The sequence below is a fragment of the Alosa sapidissima genome, chromosome 3 (genome assembly GCF_018492685.1).
Source record: "Alosa sapidissima isolate fAloSap1 chromosome 3, fAloSap1.pri, whole genome shotgun sequence".
Lineage (NCBI taxonomy): Eukaryota > Metazoa > Chordata > Actinopteri > Clupeiformes > Clupeidae > Alosa > Alosa sapidissima.
Window position 1 is genome coordinate 23435212 of NC_055959.1, and position 19807 is coordinate 23455018.

The following is a 19807-nucleotide window of genomic DNA, read 5'->3' on the forward strand; positions in this document are numbered from 1 at the left end:
AGATCGTGTGAATGGAAATACCCAGGCCCTTTTATCCCAACCACTCTGTTTTGATTGTTCTACCCTTTCAAAGTCTGAGTGCGGTTTCCTCTCCCTCCTGTTTTCACTGCTGCTTCCTTGATTTGTCATCACTGGGCTGACGACTGGCAGGGAGCGATGCTCGTCCACGGGCGCGGACCTCATCTCGCACTTGGGCTCCGCTTTAACCGTGAGCGTCAGATACTGTGATAGCATCCGACCGAATGAGCCCAAGATGAGCTGCAGATCACTCGGTAAGACTCTCACGCCCGTGTACACGTATGGTGTTGTCGGAGGTACTGTATTGTCAAGGACTCAAATCCGCCCAAGTCATTTGATTGTCGCGGCTACCTTGGATGCTGCTTTGCGTGTCATGATTCTGAAAATACGCGATGGGAGTGACAGTGATGCTGGCACAAGGGAGAGGAGCGGGTTGCAGCTGTCACTGAGAGAAAATGATCAATCTTTAGCTCCAGTCTTTAGCTCTCCATGGTTACACTGTAATGAACAAATTAACATACCTTTTCAAGGCTACCAGTGTTTGCATTGGCTCCTCTGCATTGACGCACGTCTGTAATTTTATGGTATGCGACCCACCATTATTAGCCAAGGATGGATCCAAGGCAGAATTTTTGTTTTAATGGATAACGTCAATAAATGTTTCGTTATCTAGTCATTGACGTTGTAGTAGCCTACGTAGGTTACAATATAAACTCTGCTTTCGCTTGTATAGAAAGATAGGCCTAGGCTACAATCTTATTTTCGCCTTCTCAAATCGTTTAGGTGATAGCGTACCCTACGCAAAGTCATACGAAACAGATATCGTTGGTTCGACAACATCATGTTTGTAAAGATGTATGCTATTTGTGACTTGTGTATATTGCCAGACCTAATTGTGGATGTGTGGAGGTGTTTCCTGTAATGCTTTCTAATTCAGTATCAGCCTGAGGCGTTGTCTATGATTTCAGTCAGATGTCTAATTTCACGTCAAATGTTCATGTTTCTCCTACGTTTCAGCTTAATCAAAATATAATTGATCATTATTTCTGAAAGTTTGTGTGTATCAGCATAGGATATAGCCTACTTGTCATTGACTCCTCAGTTTGAGTGTTATGTCAAAACTTTCTAATATAGGCCTATGAAAACCAGGTGGTATATTATTATATTACATTGCTATTTACATGTCATAACATCTGCTTATTGTCATTACTGACCTTACTCGTCTTATTTGTTTTGGTACAGAATCAGCCATAAACCAGCCTTTTAAACAATTGTCAGTCAATGACAGAAGATGCCCTGTGGCCACTGCCATTGAGTAACCTATGTGTGTTTGTGTGTGTGTATCAGGACATCTGTGTTCAGTCCTTTGTGGTGTTCCTCTACCGTAGGCTACCATAGGCTATTGTGAGCCATGATACATGACACACCTCTGTGGCCCAATGCAGACACAGTTGCAGGCTGGAGATTGACTGCCCCCTGAAGTCTCAAGGTAAGCGCTTTCCGTGTGATTCTGAACTTTTATCGATTGCACACTTGCCACTGGATCTGACCTTCCCATGGAGATGGAAAATTGATCCACTCTAGCCAGTTCTCTGGACTTCTCTTCTCTTCTCTCTTCTCCTCTCATCTAATCTTCTCCTCTCTTTCCCTCTCCTCTCCTCTCCCAACTTCTTACCAGCAAAGTCTTCACATCTAACATATACACTGCTTAGGACACAAACCCAGATAGTATAATACTCCCAAGGGTTGCGGTGGCTGTTGATGGTGTTATATGACACAGAGCTTGTCAATAGGTCAGCCTGTCATGGCCGTGTAGTGAGATTAACACACACATCACTGGCTGCACTGTAAACACATGTGTGCTTCACAGCAGCATTGCAGTACGCCTGACTAAGTCAACCGACAGCCTGTCATAATGTCATAATGAACGTGCCGTTTGGACACTAATGGCCATGAATTGATGTGATTGAGTGTGTCAGCCACAGTGTTCTAGGCTAAACTCTTATGACAATGCCACTGACTTGTCATCGGGGTCGCGACAAAACATGTGTTTATTAGGCTCATTTGTAATACAACCTCGACAACTCAGAAAATAGGCGTTATTGAGAATGCTAAGTTTTGTTGGCCCTTCCTTCTCTATTGACGAGTCATAATCTAGAGATGGTAAAATGTACCTCTAAGGTTTCTGTAGTATAAATATGTTCTTTCAGAGGGGCATTGAGGCTGACTAAAGCAGGTGTTAGGTTCACCTGTAGAGATAAAACTGAGGAAAAGTGAAGGCTAGTGTCTAGCTGACTTCTTTTGTGTAAATGGGTAGAAATGTAGTGATCTCTTTTTGGTGTAACATGTTGACCATTGTGTTGCTCTAAAAGAGCACACAGGATCCACGACAAAACAGGCATCAAGTTAAAGGACTAAAATCCAAGTGAGGTCCTCAAAGACTGTCGTGCAGCTTTGAGGTGGTGCATTGGTTTGGGACGTTATTTGATATCAAAGTGTGTGGCCAGAGAACACCTGAGCCAGCCATCCGCCCAGCCTCTGAGTCAGCTTCAGGTCGGGTTTAGTGCACACACACACAAACACAGACACACACACACCGACACACACACACACACACACACACACACACACACACACACACACACACACATACACACACACACACACACACACACTATGGCTACTAGACATACACTGGTTAAATTGGTTCAATGGTATAATGTGGCTTTATGTGGAGTACTAGAACACGGCTGAGTGTAAATGCTTCTCCTAATGTTCCATATCCCCCAGCATGAAGCACTCAGTAGCTGAGACACTCACATGGGATTTTGTCAAACATGACTCTTCATAGTGTAATAGTTTGAAATGTCAATTTGCATAAAGCTAGTCCCAGACTGTGAGGATTTGGTTGCGTGGGAGAGGCAGACTGCTGGGTATTCAGTGTAAGACTGTTTGTCAGTTGTTTGCCAAGGATGACACATTTGAAGCCTGTTTGTCAGTTTATCTAACAAGCTACCTTTATTACCTCATGAATTCCACTACCCCTTAGGAGGTTTGTTGGAAGGACTACGCGCGCGTCTGTGTTTGTGTGTGTGTACATGTTTGTGTGTGTGTGTGTGTCTCCAGTTAGCACACACTTGCCTCTGTGAGGCAGTAGGGGGAAAAGTGGGTCGAGCGAAACCGCCCCCTCATCTCTCTCCTCCACCAGGCCTCCGGCTCAGACAGAGAAGTGATGGGAGACCCGCTCCCACTCCGCTTCAGAGTCGCCACTCTCTCAGACTCTCCTCCGACTTCCTCCGATGTCGGCTTGCCTCTCGTCCGCAGGGTCAGACGTGACCCGACGTGAACCGGACGTGACCACATTCAATCCTCACCAAGCACAGATGAGATTAAATTTCAAAAATCATGTTGGTGAATTTACCCATGTAGGGTGGACATGTTCAAGTTGTACCAATGTACCAATGCAGACATGAGGGTTTTGTTCCACAGAATGAGGCCAAGGTGGCAAAGCAGGGTAGTGGTGTCTGACTGTTGACCCTCGATGTCATACATTTATCATAACAGCAGGAGCTAATGCATGTGCCACCTCAAAACAAGGAGAGCTCTTCTTCAGGAGTATTGAGCTGAGATGACAAGAGTATTAGGGATTGTGGGTTGACAGTCTGTTTTAGTGCATGCCTAGAGACCCGTGTTAATGGTCTGTTTTAGTGCATGCCTAGAAACCCGTGTTAATGGCAAAGTGAAGACACACACACCACAACAGCTACTCCAACTCCAACACACCCCACTTTGGATTGTATCTTTTTCACAGTGGGAAAATTATGTTTTTTTCCGTCTTAGTGATGTCATAGGTGATTAACTGCTACTTTGAAGCTTATCTCTGTTGACACGTCTCCTCCAAACAACATTGATATTTATTTGCTCTTTTAGCAGTGCGAGCCGAGATCTTGAGACAAATGTTTGATCTTCACAGCAGGGATCCATCTTAGCATCATTTGGACTGTTTTACACACTCCTCCTCAGACATAATCCTATCACGCGACAAACCTGCAATGGAGAAAAAAATCCATGTTGTTCTTGTGAAGAGTGCATGGTTGTATGCAACATAGCTAAGTACTAGTTTGCTGATCGGTTTTGGAGGGGAAGAGGCAGGGAAAGGAAACTTAGAATATAAATACCCTTAACTTACATCTGAGTAAGTTGTAGCTTGTAGCCTTGTAGCAATCCTCCCTCTATTGGAAGAATAGAGAGATGGGTGATGTGTGTGAGTGTTTATGGCCTGTCAGAATTTAATTAAACCATCAGTCAGATGCATGCATATTGTGAGGAGTGTGTCTGTGTGTAGGTGTGTGTGTGTGTGTGTGTGTGTGTGTGTTTGTCTAACAGCAGAGCCGGTTGGGAGTGACATGAGGGAGAGTAGCCTGTGGTGACTCAGACAGCTGCCTGGTTGCCCAGAGATGAGATGCCTCAGACTCACTGTTCTACACGGATGGATGGACCTGGACCTGGCTCAGGCACAGCAGGCATCTCCATCTGCATTTACACATCTCCAACTACACAGCTAACCAGAATACATATCCTGGGTTCATCAACTCACAGAGGTGGTTACGAAGAGTAGGGCTCCTGTTTTCATTTATAACCATCACTCCCATGGCCCGGAAAAGCCAAACTGGTAACTAGATTGATGAACTGATAGTAGATCACCCATCTGGCACCCACTGATTAAGTGTTGGTTGTGGTTTGGGACATAGAGGTGGTCACCTCCCTCTTTTCTGCTCCCTTAGTGCAGTGCAGTAAAGCTTATTATGAAGCTAGTTGTGTTCACTATAACTTTGTTGCAGGGCCCTGCCAGTTCCTCAGGAGACACCCATAGTCATGAGCAGATGGTCTGCTGCCTGATACATCATGCTATTCTCCCCAGGATACTTGTCTGCTGCTTCTCCTCTTTTTCTCTTGTGTATTTGTTCCTTCCTCTCTCTCTCTCTCTTTCCTTCTTGATCTTTCTCTCTCCCTCATTCCATATGTCCATACCACAGGCGTCAAAAAGTGTCCCTGCTCACCCCTGAGCGTCGCTCTAATCAAGCGTCTTCGGCATGTTCCCTCCATGTCCTGGACATCTGGGTCTATTAACCGGGGCCTCAGAGTCCTTCCTCTTTTTCATTAGAGTGGCCACTGCTGCAGTTATGGAGGACACCTTGACCTCCCGCGCACCCTCCTGCCTGACAGCTCAGTGATTGCAGGCTGCCGTCATGGGGCCCAGGGGCGATCTGAGGGTGGTGTGGCGGCTGGTGTCTGTGCGCGGGTATTGATCTGGTTTACAGCAGCACTCTCTGTTGGCTGCCCAGGACACGGACTGGAGTGTCTTACTGGCCCTAATCCAGTATGTGACACCACCAGTTCATATGTTTTGAAAGATGGTTGTGGCATGTGTGTCTGTATGTTTGTGTTTGTGTCTGTGTTTGTGTGTGTGTGTGTGTGTGTGTGTGTGTGTGTGTGTGTGTGTGTGTGTGTGTGTGTGTGTGTGTGGTAACCACTACAAGAGGATGTTCTCCTAGTTCTGTGTTCTGTAAACCTATAAACACAGACAGTCTATCTGACAATGGCATCAATAGTCACATTATGTAATAGCCGTTGATGATGTAGCCGTTGTTGTGAGGACAGTTAAATGCTGATGTAACATGTGCTTCCTCATTGTGTTGCGTTGTGTTTGTAAATTCTCTAATGCCACAACCAGTCCTGGGTGTCTCTACTGGTATTGTTTGTACTTTCTTTCTCTATCTCTCTCTCTCTCTCTCTCTCTCTGCCATTGTACAGTAGCAAAAAGAGATAGCCACCACATAATCATGTAATGAATGAAGTAATTAGCCTCTCATTACACCTGTAACAACTAAAGCAAGCTGTAACTTGGGAAACTACCTAAATCCATGAAAATGACAAGAATTAATGTTATTGTTACACTCAAAGGAAACTTATTGCACTATATGTATTCCATGGGTAGATGGCCCTGCTGCATTCTGTGCATACATCTTGGTCTTCCCCTCCAGACACATCTTTCTCTTCCTCTCTGGTGCTCCTCTGCGTGGCATATCCCATTTTCATGCCTGAATGTAGTCAGTGAATTCTAATGCTCTGGACCGGCTACGTAAATCCAGGCTGCTGCTCATGCTGATCATGAGTTCAGGCAGTATTGAGAGCCACTGTTCTGCTCCACTGTTCTGCTACTGCGGTCATGGAGGGCACCTTGCCCTCTAAAGCACTATGCTCCCTAACCGTGGTGTGATTGGATACGGCTGCTGTGGCCCTGGTGGAGCTGGAGCAGCGTCTGGCTGGCTGGGGTCGGGTCGCCTCGTCTGGTGTCACCGCTCGCCATTTACAGCAGTGGAGCTGGATCAGGTCCAGTGGAGGGCACTTGCCCACGCCTAATGAATCCTGACGTATGCGTGTCTGTGTGTGTGTGTGAGAGTGTGTGTGTGTGTGCGTGTGTGTTCATGGGTGTGTGTGTGTGTGAGAGAGAGTGTGTGTGTGTGTGTGTGTGTGTGTGTGCGTGTGTGTGCGTGTGTCTATGTGTGTGTGTGAGAGTGTGTCTGTGTGTGTGTGTGTGTGTGTGTGTGTGTGTGTGTGTGTGTGTGTGTGTGTGTTCATGTTTGTGTGTGTGTGTGTGTGTGTGTGTGTGTGTGTCTGTGAGCATGTGTATTTGTGACATTTTCATCCCTCTTGTGAGTGAAATGTTAGTGGGCTACCTCCTCCAGCCTAAGCCTGGCTCAGGGCCTGGCTCTTCAGATCCCTTACGTACAGGGCTGGTGGATGGAGACTGATCCCAGTTAATACCAGTTGGTCCCAGAGTACCTGATGTGTGCTGTGGGGCTCCAGTAATTGTAAAGTGTTGGGCATGAAGTGGGGTGCCATGGCAATGCTACACTGATTAGAACTCTGGAGATCTGCAGTCTCTGATGACATGACCATGTGTGTGTGTGTGTGTGTGTGTGTGTGTGTGTGTGTGTGTGTGTGTGTGGATGGGTGGGTGGGTGGATGTGTGTGGCTGTGTGTGTGGGTGGTGGATGAGTGAGATGATGGTGCGCATTTGCTCCAAATAATTGACAATCATGTTATTACATTTTTTACTAGGCATACACACTGAGTTGGACTCCCTAATGAATACCCTCCATGCTAGCACAAGACATGAAGTTTAACTTGAATTCTAAATGTAGTCTAGATGTGTGATTACATTTTGTAAACTGGTGCAGTGTCAATATCACCTGGAAGATAGAACCTTGGTGGAAGTTTGCATTATTTCTGTAGAGTTAAATTATGCATTATTCTCTTCTTTCCTCTATCTTCTTTGCCGACATCTCTTGTTTCAAACACTAACTCATATTCACATAGCTGAAGTTGTAATGGATAATTCTACTATAATTACTGGGTAAAGCAAGAAGAATATAATAGTGAATATGATACATTGAATGTAATATTCCTAGCTTTAATGGAGCCACACATATCTCATCACCACACCACAATACACCACAATTACCATACAGTTCTTTCTTTCTCTCTCTTATACACACTCTCTCTCTCTCTCTCCTACCCTCACACCATGCCCGTGTCCCCATAGTGATTATGAACGGGACACCACTTCCATTAAAATGATTGCGTTTCCATCCCCAGACTTAGAGCTTTGAGCACTATGTCACAGACTACCGCAGCATATTCCTTCTCTGGAGTGGGCTCCATTTATCTCAGGAAAATGCTACAAACTATCGATGGATAATTGATAATGATAAATGCCTTATCTTCTATATAAAAGATGTTTTATTTTGTGGGGTTGTTAGCATGCTCCCATTTGCCCCAGCTACCGCCATCTCTCTCTTTCTCTGTGTGTCTGAGTATGTTACAGCGTAGTGACAGGCTTTCACGTTAATAAACGCTCAGATTTGTCCTCCTGTCACTGAAAAGAATTTCACTTCACGGATTTTCCTATATGCTGAAATAGTGTTGTGTTTCTGAAGAGATCTCCTGTGAGAACTAATCCTTACAACAGCATTCCGCGGAGGCCTTCAGATGTGTGTGGTAACCAGCAGTGTGCCGCTGGGTTAGCCTGCCTTTCTGTTTTTTCGAGGACTGTGTCAAGGATGACCCATAAAAACAAGGAAATCAACGCAATGGAGAGTGCCTGCGTTGGCATAGCAACGGTTTCCCTGACTCTGGGGGATGTTTTGATGTTCTTTGGGTTCTCTTGAGTAAACAAGTAAAGTGAAGTATATGGGGATAGCCAGCCAGATCCATAGGAGTGGGTAAGCGAAATACACCTCTGATGGCTGATTTTCCATTGGCTGACCATGTTTTATCTTTGGACTGAACTAATGTGGATGAGAGCTCCATTTAAGATGAGCTGCTCCCTATGCTGAGTGTATATGGAGGGGGTGACCCTCAGACGATTTCTTTGTCGTTGAAGTGTTTAGACAATATCACTGCCAGCATAACTGTGTCCCCCATTCTTTTAAGCTTCTGAAATTATTATTATGTTCTATTCTTGAACAAAATTAATCAGCTGTGTCCTTAAAGTGTCTTTGTTAAGATACTTCAAAGGCAGCAACTTGTTGATTGATCAGAACTCAAAAGATGTAAACAACTTATAAAAATGTACATATATGCACTGTACTGGTGAGTGAAGAAAATAGTAAAAGAAAATTACAAAACCAGTGGCACAGGAAGGTGATGAAAAATTGGAGGGACCTACACTGGCATAGTGTATGCTACAATTGCAATTTTGCAATATGATCACACTTGGAAATTATGAAAACAACAAAGAATAAAACCAAAGCTTTATGGTTGAGCCTAGAATCATAATTTTTTTTGCAGAAAAAAACGGGAGTTACCATCATGATATTGAAATTTGTGTTTTACTACCATGTTGAAGTTATATTTCTTACATAGACAATACTCAGATTAACCTAGGCAAGCAGGCTGTGCTGGAGACATGGGTAGGATTTCACATGATCCTATCTGTCACAAGCCCATTGCATAGAGCTTCACAACTTAAACATTAAAATATGCTAAAATAAGTAGGATGTATGTATATGTATGCATGTATACATTTGTGGCTGGATAAAGAACTTTACAGAGAGATAATCTCATTCCCCGGAGCGATGAGAGACGTGCTAGTGACCGATGCCAGATCCAGGGATGTTAGCATAAATACTAGCAGCTCTGATCTCCTAGGATGAAGTGGTGGAGACCAGAGTGGAACTGTGTACATGTAGAGTAAACAGCATAGCAAGCAAGCACATTTAAAAAACTACCACCTGTGCTACTCTGACAAGTTGATGTCCATTATAACGCCCTAACATGAAGTCCCATCAAGGATGCACCTGCCCTGCCCCAGTGACCCCTCAGTTTGCATGCTTCCTTGGGAACCAGAGACCATTGGCCTTTGTTTCTTAGAAGAACTCCTCTGTGGTATCCATGAGGGAGGAAATTCCCTTGCTCTGTTGAGTCCACTGGGGGCTATTATTCACACAGAGAGAGAGAGAGAGAGAGAGCTGTTTACCACACACTGGCCTGTTCTCAGGAAAGGGAGGTGTCTGGTAAATGTCCCCTTCCTGCTCAAATGTGTGTGTAGTGATTACATTACATGTAGGTCAGAAGGCTCCATCTTTATAACTGAGGGACAGGAATGCTAAGGAGCACAGCTGATGGTGAGGAGGATGTAGAGGAGATGGGCCACTGATGATGAAGGTGATGATGAAGGATGTGAAGATTGTATAGCCACAGCAGATGCAGTTCTCTCTCTCTCTGGTCAGAGGAATGGTGAGGGTTGTCAGACTGCTGTCTGTCGTGGTCCTCATCCACCTGATCAGTCTTTCAATTACACTGGTGTTCGTTTACACTGGTGAGACGAAGACCAAAGAAAACAGCAAAGTCGTCCCACCCCTCACTTTCAGTCTTTTTTTTTAAACATTTTTATGCCTTTAATGATAGGACAGTGGAGATTGACAGGAAGTGAATGGGAGAGAGAGCAGGGGTGGGACCCGGAAAGGACCACGGGGCGGGAATCGAGCCCAGGTCGCCGGCGTACGGTGCAGGTGCCCCAGCCAGTTGCGCCACAGCTGGGGCCACACTTACAGTCTTGCTTCAGAAATATCTGTTTCTGTTTGATCAAATTCAAGGAGCCCTCTTTTCTTTTTCTGCTTCTCATGTGAATTATTTTACTTCCTTCTTTGCAGTTCCCTTCTCTCTGATGTATCTGTGTGTGTGTGTGTGTGTGTGTTTGTCTAACAGCAGAACAGGTTGGGAGTGACATGAGGGAGAGTAGCCTGTGGTGTGGTGGTGGTGTGTGTGTGTGTATGCAGGGATTCTGTTGGCTGGTTATATTTTTTATAGTATCCTCACATAACCCTGTGTTTTACATAGCCTACATCTGTCAACTGCCTGAGGACCTATAAGGCTTTGTAAGGGCCTACAAAAACTCTGCTGTCGCATGCAGATTCAGTGGTTGGATTCTGCAGCTCCCTGCTAACAAATGGAATTAGAATGCAACTTAATTTCTTAAGGTGAGTAGATTATTTGTTGCAGTGCCAGTTAGAAAGAGATTGCCAATACAGTGTCAGCAACATGTATCCAGCATGGTGTGTTTGCTGAGTGTAGCCATGGACAAACCTTGTTTTCTGTCTCATTACAAAGATACAAAGCTCACCATATCCTGATAAAAGATCCATTATGTTGGTAAGTAATATCCAGTTTGCTGCATTGGCTTTGCTATCACTCACTGCACTCATGGGCTGTAATGGTTCCATTTCATACCAATTGAGTTATGGGTGTACAGAGTGAACATTGACCAAAATGACACCGCATGTGATTAGATCAGCCAGAAGGGCTGGGTATAGGCAAAAATGTCAATTTGGATTACAATTCAAAAGCTAGTGATTAGATACAATGTGATATTGATTACTTTACCTTAAACATATGTGCAAAAACATATCAATATGTTGAATGTAATGTCGCCCCCATGACTCCCTTACCTAAGGCTCTGTTAGCTACAGGTACACTTGAGTTTATTCACAGTCAACTCTCGGTAAATGGTAGTGCATGCCTTCAGCCATCAACTAAACCACTCCCATGTACTTGCTGATTGGTAGACCACGGACAGAATGGACTCGCATGCTCTCCTCAGTTGCTCATTTCCAGACTGGACCTGACCTGGGGACAGGGTGTCTGACTGAAGCAGACTTATAGGAAGGCATCTCTTTTTTACCAAGCAGACCTTTGGAAAATCAGGGCAAGAGAGCCTTGCAGAAGCACCCTGGGGACCAGTGTCTGGTCCATCAAGACTTGTTTGCCTCTCTCCCTCCCGACCCTGGCCAAAGTGGAGCTGAGCTCTAGTGGAACACTTGAGATATTTTAACACAGAGAGATACTCAGATGCCTCATCAGAATGCTAAGGAGAGTTCTTCTGCAGGATTTGTCTGATTAACTTTTCAAGAGAAGTAAAATTCCACAATAACAGCATTTTTGTGTGTTTCTGAAACGTTAAAGTGAAAACATTTGCCATGTATTTGTAAGTCTGTATCTTTGCAATTTCGCAACTGGGATAATGCTTCCGAGCTAGTTTGTGATGTTTTAAGCTTCCTCATTTATTTACCTGACGCTTCAACCTGTGTCCCTGTTTCTTTGGCTAGACTCTACTTGTTTGTTCAGTCATGCTGGCCTGCACACAAAACTGTTGAGACACACAACACAAAACTTCCCTAAACCATACTGGGTCATTAAGAGCTCACAAATGGCTTTCAGATAAGGTCACAGCAAACCTTAGTGTACTGTAAATACTAAAAGTGCTACAGAGGAAAAAAAGGAAATGGATCAGTAGTGTGATATAAGTAAGGGATAATGCCCGACGAGGTGTCCATTATCAGAAATAAATGGACGACGCGGCGGAGGACAGTTGCTTCCGCGAAGTCCATTTATTTCTGATAATGGACGCATCGAAGAGCATTATCCCGTTTATACCATTTTCATATACTAAATAAATAAATATGAAATCAATTATTAATACTAGTTTTTTTCAGCTGTTTATCACAACGCTGTGGAATGTTGATAAGTCACAGCTGAGCGGACTAACTCAGGCGTTGTCAAGCAATGTCATAATAATTTTATAGGTGTAGTATATCACGACACCCTTTTCAACCTAGACCATGGTATAAACAAAATCATCACATAACCCATGGCCTCCCTTTTGGTGATGTTGGTGGTGTGTCGTTTTTACACTTGAGTAACATATGATTGAAGAGGGTCTAATCTCTCCCAGCTCAGCCAACAGCGTCTGGATGCGCTGTGTGTCTGTGAGCTTGGGGCTGTCTCGGGTTAGAGGTCTAAAATGGCCCTCAGTCTTTCGAGTGACAGCTGGAATCCTGGCTACTGCACTTTATAGCTGAATAGTACATATTAGGGGAATTTAACTTTGGGTAATACAAATTTGGGTAGTGGATGTTAAATGGAGCAATCTGCCCAAATCAGGCTGGTGTGAACAGATATCAGGTTACACAACACTGAACTCTTTCTTGTTAAATCCCATGGAAACCTTTAGAAAATAAACATAGTGGGTAAAGTGTAGTTGACACAGTATTTGACCCTTGGAGATTTTGTAATATTGTGATGGCGCACTCTGGTTATCTTGTTCAACTACACATCATTCTGAAATGCTGTTTATGCTTTTGTTTTTCTCAGATTAGACCAAAGCCTTATATTACAAACATCATGTTTTCTCCCCTGCTAAGCCTGTGCCTTTAGCCGTAGGTGGAATAGTACTCTATTTTTCTGCTTGATAAAGCGTGCAGTTGGCCAGCATGTAAGCTCTGCCTTTTTTTTCTCTCTCTCTCTCTCTATCTCTCTCTCTTTCTCTCTGTTTGTGTGTTTGTGTGTGTGAGATGTGTTGACTTTATATTTAGACCTAAGTCTACCTTCCCTGTGTAGAGACCCGTATGTGTGTGACAGTGGGAGGTTGGGTGGATCAAACAATGGCAGTTGGTATGCAAACCAGTCTGAGTCCTATCCACTGTGTGTGTGTGTGTGTGTGTGTAACTGAGAGAGAGAGAGAGACAAGAAGAGCGAGAGAGAGAAGACAGAGACACAGAGAGGGTGAGAATGCACACACACACACACACAGACACACACACACACACACACACACATTCTCATATATTTCCACTTGCTCCTCCCCTCCCATGGTCTTAATAGTGGGTTTGTCACATCAAGCGCCTCCTCCCTCCTCCTCCTCCTCGAGTCTCCTCGGCCTGCCTGTGCTCTGGAGAGATGCCCTGGAGGATAGTGCTAACGACTGGGCGCTAGCCGCGCTCGAGCGCTAAGTCCAGCCAGCGTGAGCCAGGATGCTCCCCTCCTCCCATGACTCATCGGACTCGTCCGACTGCCCGTCATCAGCTTTTAATAGACCCAGTCTGGCCTGACATGGCTCAGCATCCCAGCACAGCACCACCTCTCTTCCCCTGCGGAGACTGCCAAGGCCCCAGGTGTCTAGTGGAGGGCTGGGAGTGTGATGGTGGTCACCTTTTGTGGGCAGCCGTGGCCCACTGGTTAGCACTCTGGACTTGTAACCGGAGGGTTGCCGGTTCGAGCCCCGACCAGTGGGCTGCGGCTGAAGTGCCCTTGAGCAAGGCACCTAACCCCTCACTGCTCCCCGAGCGCCGCCATTGTAGCAGGCAGCTCACTGCGCTGGGATTAGTGTGTGCTTCACCTCACTGTGTGTTCACTGTGTGCTGTTTGTGTTTCACTAATTCACCGATTGGGTTAAATGCAGAGACCAAATTTCCCTCATGGGATCAAAAAAGTATATATACTTATACTTATACCTCTCTGGAGATGTGCTTTGTGTAAGGCAGTGTGGATGAGTGACTGCGAGCTGGAGGTCCCAACCCAGTTGCCATGTGGTTGCCGCCGGAAGGATTTGCACCTTCATGGGTCACAGCAGAGCAGCCAATGTGTGTGTGTGTGTGAGCACAGGGGCTGATGTCCTCATTCTGCTTTTGAAAGTCATGTCTGGATGCTTCACAGTCTGTGTTCCGTCTCTCTGTCTGTTGTACTCCATTGTTTCAACAGACCTGTATGTGTGTGTGTGTAACATAGTTATGTTTGATGCAGACACCACATGAACAGTCTCAAAAATACTCATGTGCAGTGGAATAACCTCTGAAGGTGGCTGTTGTCCATGTTCTGGTTCACCACGCCCACTCCTCCAATGGTCCTTCTGTGCTTTGTCCCTCCTCTCTCTCTCTCTCGCGCTTTCTCTCTCTCTCTCTCTCTCTCTCTCTCTCTCTTTCTCTCTCTTTCTCTCTCTCTCTCTCTCTCTCTCTCTCTCTCCCTGTGTGCAAAGGCTCTTGTGTCCGAGCTGGGTCCAGGCTGATTAAATTGGTTTAGGTGGCTGTGATTAATTGGATGAGTGGATCAGTGCCAGACTGCAGTTGCGTAGTTCCCCTCCTCTCTACCTCCTCTCACTTTGGGCTCTACTTTGAGGGTGTAACACAGCACACGGAAATCTGCTAAATGAGCGAGTGAGCGCTAGCTAGCTGACTAGCTGTCTGAATTCCTCAAGATTAATAATAAGATATAATATAGTAAAGACACAAATGCCATGTTGCTGAGTAGACTAATCACCCTTTTTGTATCTTCTCCTCGGTTTTACACATTTACTTTGTTGTTTTGTGTTTGCTACAGATGACATAGCTTAGCTGATAGACAGTCAAATCTAACATATAGTTTAATAGGGAAATATTCATTAAACATAAGCTAATTATATAGCTTATACCCAGGAATTCAGTGCTCTTGCCTAAGGCTTTGAACTGTTTGAACTCTTTCTCTCGTTTCTCTTTGAAGGGAGACAGATGTTTCTTCTTCAAAGGCTGTCCGTATGAAAGTGCCTCAGCTGCCTTTGTCAGCCCCCTTCGGTTCTTCGCCCCTCTCTCCCCTCCAGGGGCTCATCGCCAGACTCTCAACAGTTGGTCCAAAATAACGGCTTTTAGGTTTTGAAAAAATAAGCCGAGAGATGAGGGAATGTGAAAACAAATGGTTCCATACACACTGGTTAGCAACTGCAACTGTATGCAATTGCTAATCGTAAAGTCAGTGCTTTCAGAAAAGCCGGTGAAAAAGAAAAACATACTCTGAAGTGTATGTGATATGTGTGTGTGTATGTGTGTGACCTGTGTTCACTCTCTCTCCATGCAGGTGGTGAGCTGAGGGGAGTTCAGTCATGAGCTGGCCAGGCGGCGGAGGCGGAGGTGAGCGCGTCGAGCCGGACCCCACCCCTTCTTCTCCCCCCCGTGCCCCAGCCTCGGGCCCTGGCCCCCGGCTCCAGGTGCAGCGCTCGCTCTCGCGCGACACCATCACCATCCACTTCTCCGCCCAGGGCCGCGAGGACGACGATGACGACGAGGAGCTCTACGGCACGCCGCTGGCCACGGCCCTTGAGGCCAGCGAGGAGTTCAACAGCCACGAGGCGGCCTCCTCCTCGGCCGCTCCGCATGCCCACACCCCCGCTGTGGCCATCCTGCAGTCCTCCCCCTCGGCCTCCTCCTTCTCCTCCATCAGCTCCTCCTGGCCCTCCGACGCCCCTCCCCAGGCCCTCGCTGGGGCCTCCACGCACCCCCTGTCCTCCAGCGCCTCACCGGTCCGAGTGGCGGCGGCGGCGGCGGCGCCACCAGCTTCGGCTCTGCCGTCCAAGCCCTTCCTCGGCCTGGTCAAGTCCCTCTCCTCGGACGTGGAACCCCCAGTGGTGCCGGCGGCTGGCGTCACATCTCCCTCGGCCCGCCAATCGCAGCAGCGACGTCACCTGATGAAGACGCTGGTCAAGTCGCTGTCCACCGACACGGCCAAGCCCACCGACGTGGACTCGCGCTTCAACCGCAACCTGTTCAAGTCCTTCGGCCAGTCGCGCCCGGGGGCCCTGCACTCGGCAGCGCCCGGGGGCTCTCCCTCGGCAGCCATGGGCGACTCCAAGACGGCGCCGTCGTCGCCGCTGGCCTCCCCGCTGGACGGCCGGCCGTCCTCCTCGTTCTTCAATGTGCCCGAGGTGGAGGCGCGCATCGAGGACACGCGCCGGCGTTTCTCGGAGGTCATGAGCGAGCCGCTGCACCTGCTCAGCAAGTTCATGGGCGAAGAGGGTAGCGGCTTCGCCGCCAGCACGCGCACAAGAACCCTCTCGTCCAGCGCCAGCGAGCTGACCAGCCTGGCCGGCCTGAACGGACACCCCGAGAGTGGCAGCTACAGCATCAAGGAGGAGGAGGGCGACATGGAGGACGAGAGCGAGGACAGGAGGGAGTGCAGCAGCTACAGCATCCCCAGGGTCAGTCGGATGGTCTCGTGTCCGGGCCTGGAGATGGGCACCATGGCCTCGGTGCTGCCACCGCCCCCCCGCTCGCCCTCGCTGGCGCTTGACCGCTGCATGTCGGCGCTGGTCAGGCAGGAGGACGAGGAGTTCTGCGAGCTGTACAGCGAGGACTTCGAGCAGGAATCAGACACGGAGACCGAGGGGTGGCGAGCGGGCGATGGCCAGCGCCGCCACAGCAGCCTGACGGGCGCCTACAGCCAGGGCGACACCGACGACGAGGACGATGATGATGACCAGGAGGATGACCAGGCGCCCGGCGTGCCCCATAACTGCTTGCTGCTTATCATTTCTGTGGTGTACGGCTACTTTGTGCTGCCACTGCCACCCTACGTGGAGGCGGTGCTGATGGGCATGGCTGCGGGCTTCATGCTGGCCATCCTGGTGGTGTGGCTCTCGGCCCCCCGCCACTCGGCCTTCACCTACTCCTCTTTGCCCAGTAGACGCCGGGGTGACCGGTGGAACCTGACGCCGCTGGACATCAAGGAGCCAGGGGTTTTTAAGGTAGGCCATGGTGGATGTACAAAATGGACTCAGATGTCAGAGCCTGCATAATATTGTTCAAGCACACTAATAAAGCTCTTTTTTAATACTACACTGAAAGTTCTGCAGCTTATCTGTAGCTGAAGGTTGGTTGTGGCTTGCCAACCCCTTGTTAAAATTCTCACTCAGTGATGTAGTCCCGTAACTACGACGGAGTATTAGGGCCACACATGAATATATTTATTTTTTTGCCATGAAGAGATTAAACTCGACATATTGACATTAAACTCGACATTTCGAGAATAAAGTTGAAATGTCATGTCGACTTTAATCTCGACGTGTCGCTAAGAAGCCGCTAAGAAGTTTACATTTGACCATCGCCTTTAACTCCGATCTGATAACTCTGTGATAAAAGGACGTAACAGGAAAGAATTTGGCTGAGCAACAGAGGTTAATATGTTCTCTGTTTTGTTCAAATGATGTCTATCGTTGTTGCACTCATTTCCCGTTTGTACCCTACTTTGGAGTGGTCGTTCTCTCTCCAAACTTTATTCTCAAAACGTCGAGATTAAAGTCGACATGATATTTCAACTTTATTCTCGAAATGTTGAATTTAATGTTTAATCTTGTCATGGCAAAAATATTTTCTTTCTTTATGTGTGGCCCTAATACTCCGTCGTACGTATGTAACAGCTTCAAAATGCAGATCATTTGCCAAAATCTTATTAAAGAGCTACAGATTAAAGAGCTTTCGAGGATCTGTGGACATCCTGAATCCTTCAATGTGCCCTCTGGTTATTCATTATTTCTCACTGAATTATAAAATGTGTACTGGAAAACACACGGTTGCCGTTCATTTGGTTGGAATCTGTTATGTTGCACCACCAAAGTCTACCAAAAATCTATAAAGATGTAGTTTATGGTTTCTACTATGGTCTCTGTCTGCTATCTGCTGTGGAACTAATGAATATATTTAATGGGGCACTGAAGAGACTCTGCAGCAGCAGCAGTAGCCCAAAGCCATAAATGTATTTTAATGTAGTCTATTCTTGAATATATGTCTAACCATGCCACCATCTTGCTGGAAGCTCAGTGGGTGAACATTTCAAGACATTCATTTTGAAACACATAAGCACTTGAAACTGTATTGCACAAATGTAGTTGTGTGTAACTCCATGTGTGCTACTATGCTGCTTAGAGTATACATGAATTTCTACCTAGGCCTGTAAACGAGTGTAAGTTTGTGTGTGTGTGTGTGTGTGTGTGTGTGTGTGTGTGTGTGTGTGTGAGAGAGAGAGAGAGAGAGAGAGAGAGAGAGAGAGAGAGAGAGAGATAGATAGATATGTGTGTGTGTGGGGTGGCACTTACATAAATGGAGGTGAACCTGTGTGGGCTGCATGGAGAGAGAGAGATGCAGGCCGGGGCCTGAGGCCACAGCATGGCTGGGAGAGGATCCCGAGCCCATGTACTAGGGCAAACGGACCATGCTGGGTTCACACCGTACCAGACAAGCCATCTCTCTCACCCCACCTCCACCCCTCTATATCCCTCTATTCCTCTCTCTCTCTCTCTCTCTGTCCTTCCGACTTCATTTTCCCTCATATGATGATGTAACCCTTATCACAGTATTACTGCTTGTCTAAAACTAAAGTGATTGAAGGGGCCGAGATATCTATGGAGACTGAGGAAAGCACACAACCCTCCTTGTATATGCAAGGACTGGACGGACATCCATCTCATACAGAATAGCACTAGTGTATAGCAGTAGTGGATACTTGCACTGTGAAAGACACCTGAATCATGTATGGATGCAGTGATCTATCACAGAGACTTTCTATGAGGAGACACAACACTCAAGAATCTCCCATAGAAATGTATGGGGTGAGTTTGTAACGCAGTTTGTAACATGGCAGTCGTCTACACATATTTCGCCCCTTCCGCCACCAAAACTTGACGTGAATACATTTTGCCAATCATGTGGTATGTTGTGAATACATTGTGCCAATCATGTGTTTGTGATCTCGCAGCTGGAGTGAGGTTGGTGTCGTGAAGCCATGTGCACACCCAGTTCTGCCCGATAAGTGCACAAAATGTATTACAAAATAGCCACCGAGTGGAGGGACTTGCCTTTGTCTATAAGAACACTTATTTGATATAGGACAGAGTAAAGTAGACAAATTCAACCAAATAAGAACAAAGGTGAAATATCTTTGTGGTTGGCTTGAGGCTGGCTTGCGAAAGAATAGTTCTTTATTCTGGATGTAACAACAGAGTTCTGGTAACCCTGTTGTACGCACAGCACAGCACAATGTTGCAAGGTGAAGCCAAGGTAAGAAACTGAAGCAAAGATCTGGGAAACTCCTGGCTAATTATAATACCAGAATATACATTCACGTCTGGGGTCAAATTGGAGGGGGGAAACAGACAGTGATATAGCCTTATTGAATTAAGACGTCTTGTGGGGGAACAATTAGTTAGGTACACCATTTGCTATTGTAAGGTGACAACATTCTGTCTGCTTACAATAAACATCCTGTCCTCGCAGTTTCTGCAGTATTAAACAAAGAACCAAAAGAATGACATACAGAAAACCACTAAAATCTAACAGCTTGTTCAACGCTAGTGTTACGCCAGTTTTGACACCGTTCCACTGCCGAACCATAGAGAACAATAGGAAACCTGCCGCTTGGTCAGTGTGATCCCCGCCTAAAGCTGTCAGTCAGTGTCAACCTCGTGTAGATACATGACAACCGATGTTATGTTGTCATGTTAAATAATGTAAAAGCACCAAATTCCTGGGGGTGCACATCAGTGAAGACCTCGCCTGGACCACCAACACTGCATCACTGGCGAAGAAAGCTCAGCGCCGCCTGTACTTCCTGCGGAAACTCAGGCGAGCAAGTGCTCCACCAGCCATCA

The 19807-nt window shown here is 46.6% G+C and overlaps 1 protein-coding gene and 1 long non-coding RNA gene across 5 annotated transcripts in view; one reads left to right on the forward strand and one right to left on the reverse strand.

The window, feature by feature from the left end:
* The window catches only part of tex2 (testis expressed 2), a 27182-nt gene continuing 7375 nt past the window's right edge, over positions 1-19807 (forward strand). For 2 of the 4 annotated variants that reach the window (XM_042085428.1, XM_042085431.1), the window contains exons 1-3: positions 1-272; positions 1407-1507; positions 15247-16909. In XM_042085428.1, the coding sequence (XP_041941362.1) occupies positions 15272-16909 (1638 nt within the window). In that variant the 5' untranslated portion in view covers positions 1-272; positions 1407-1507; positions 15247-15271. Of the gene's footprint in view, positions 273-1365; positions 1508-12102; positions 13147-15246; positions 16910-19807 lie in introns of those variants that run through there. The other 2 variants (XM_042085429.1, XM_042085430.1) reach the window with 2 other exon arrangements.
* The window catches only part of LOC121704892, an 18379-nt gene continuing 17686 nt past the window's right edge, over positions 19115-19807 (reverse strand). Inside the window, exon 3 of the long non-coding RNA XR_006030677.1 lies at positions 19115-19496. This is a non-coding gene — a long non-coding RNA (uncharacterized LOC121704892). The remainder of the gene's footprint in view (positions 19497-19807) is intronic.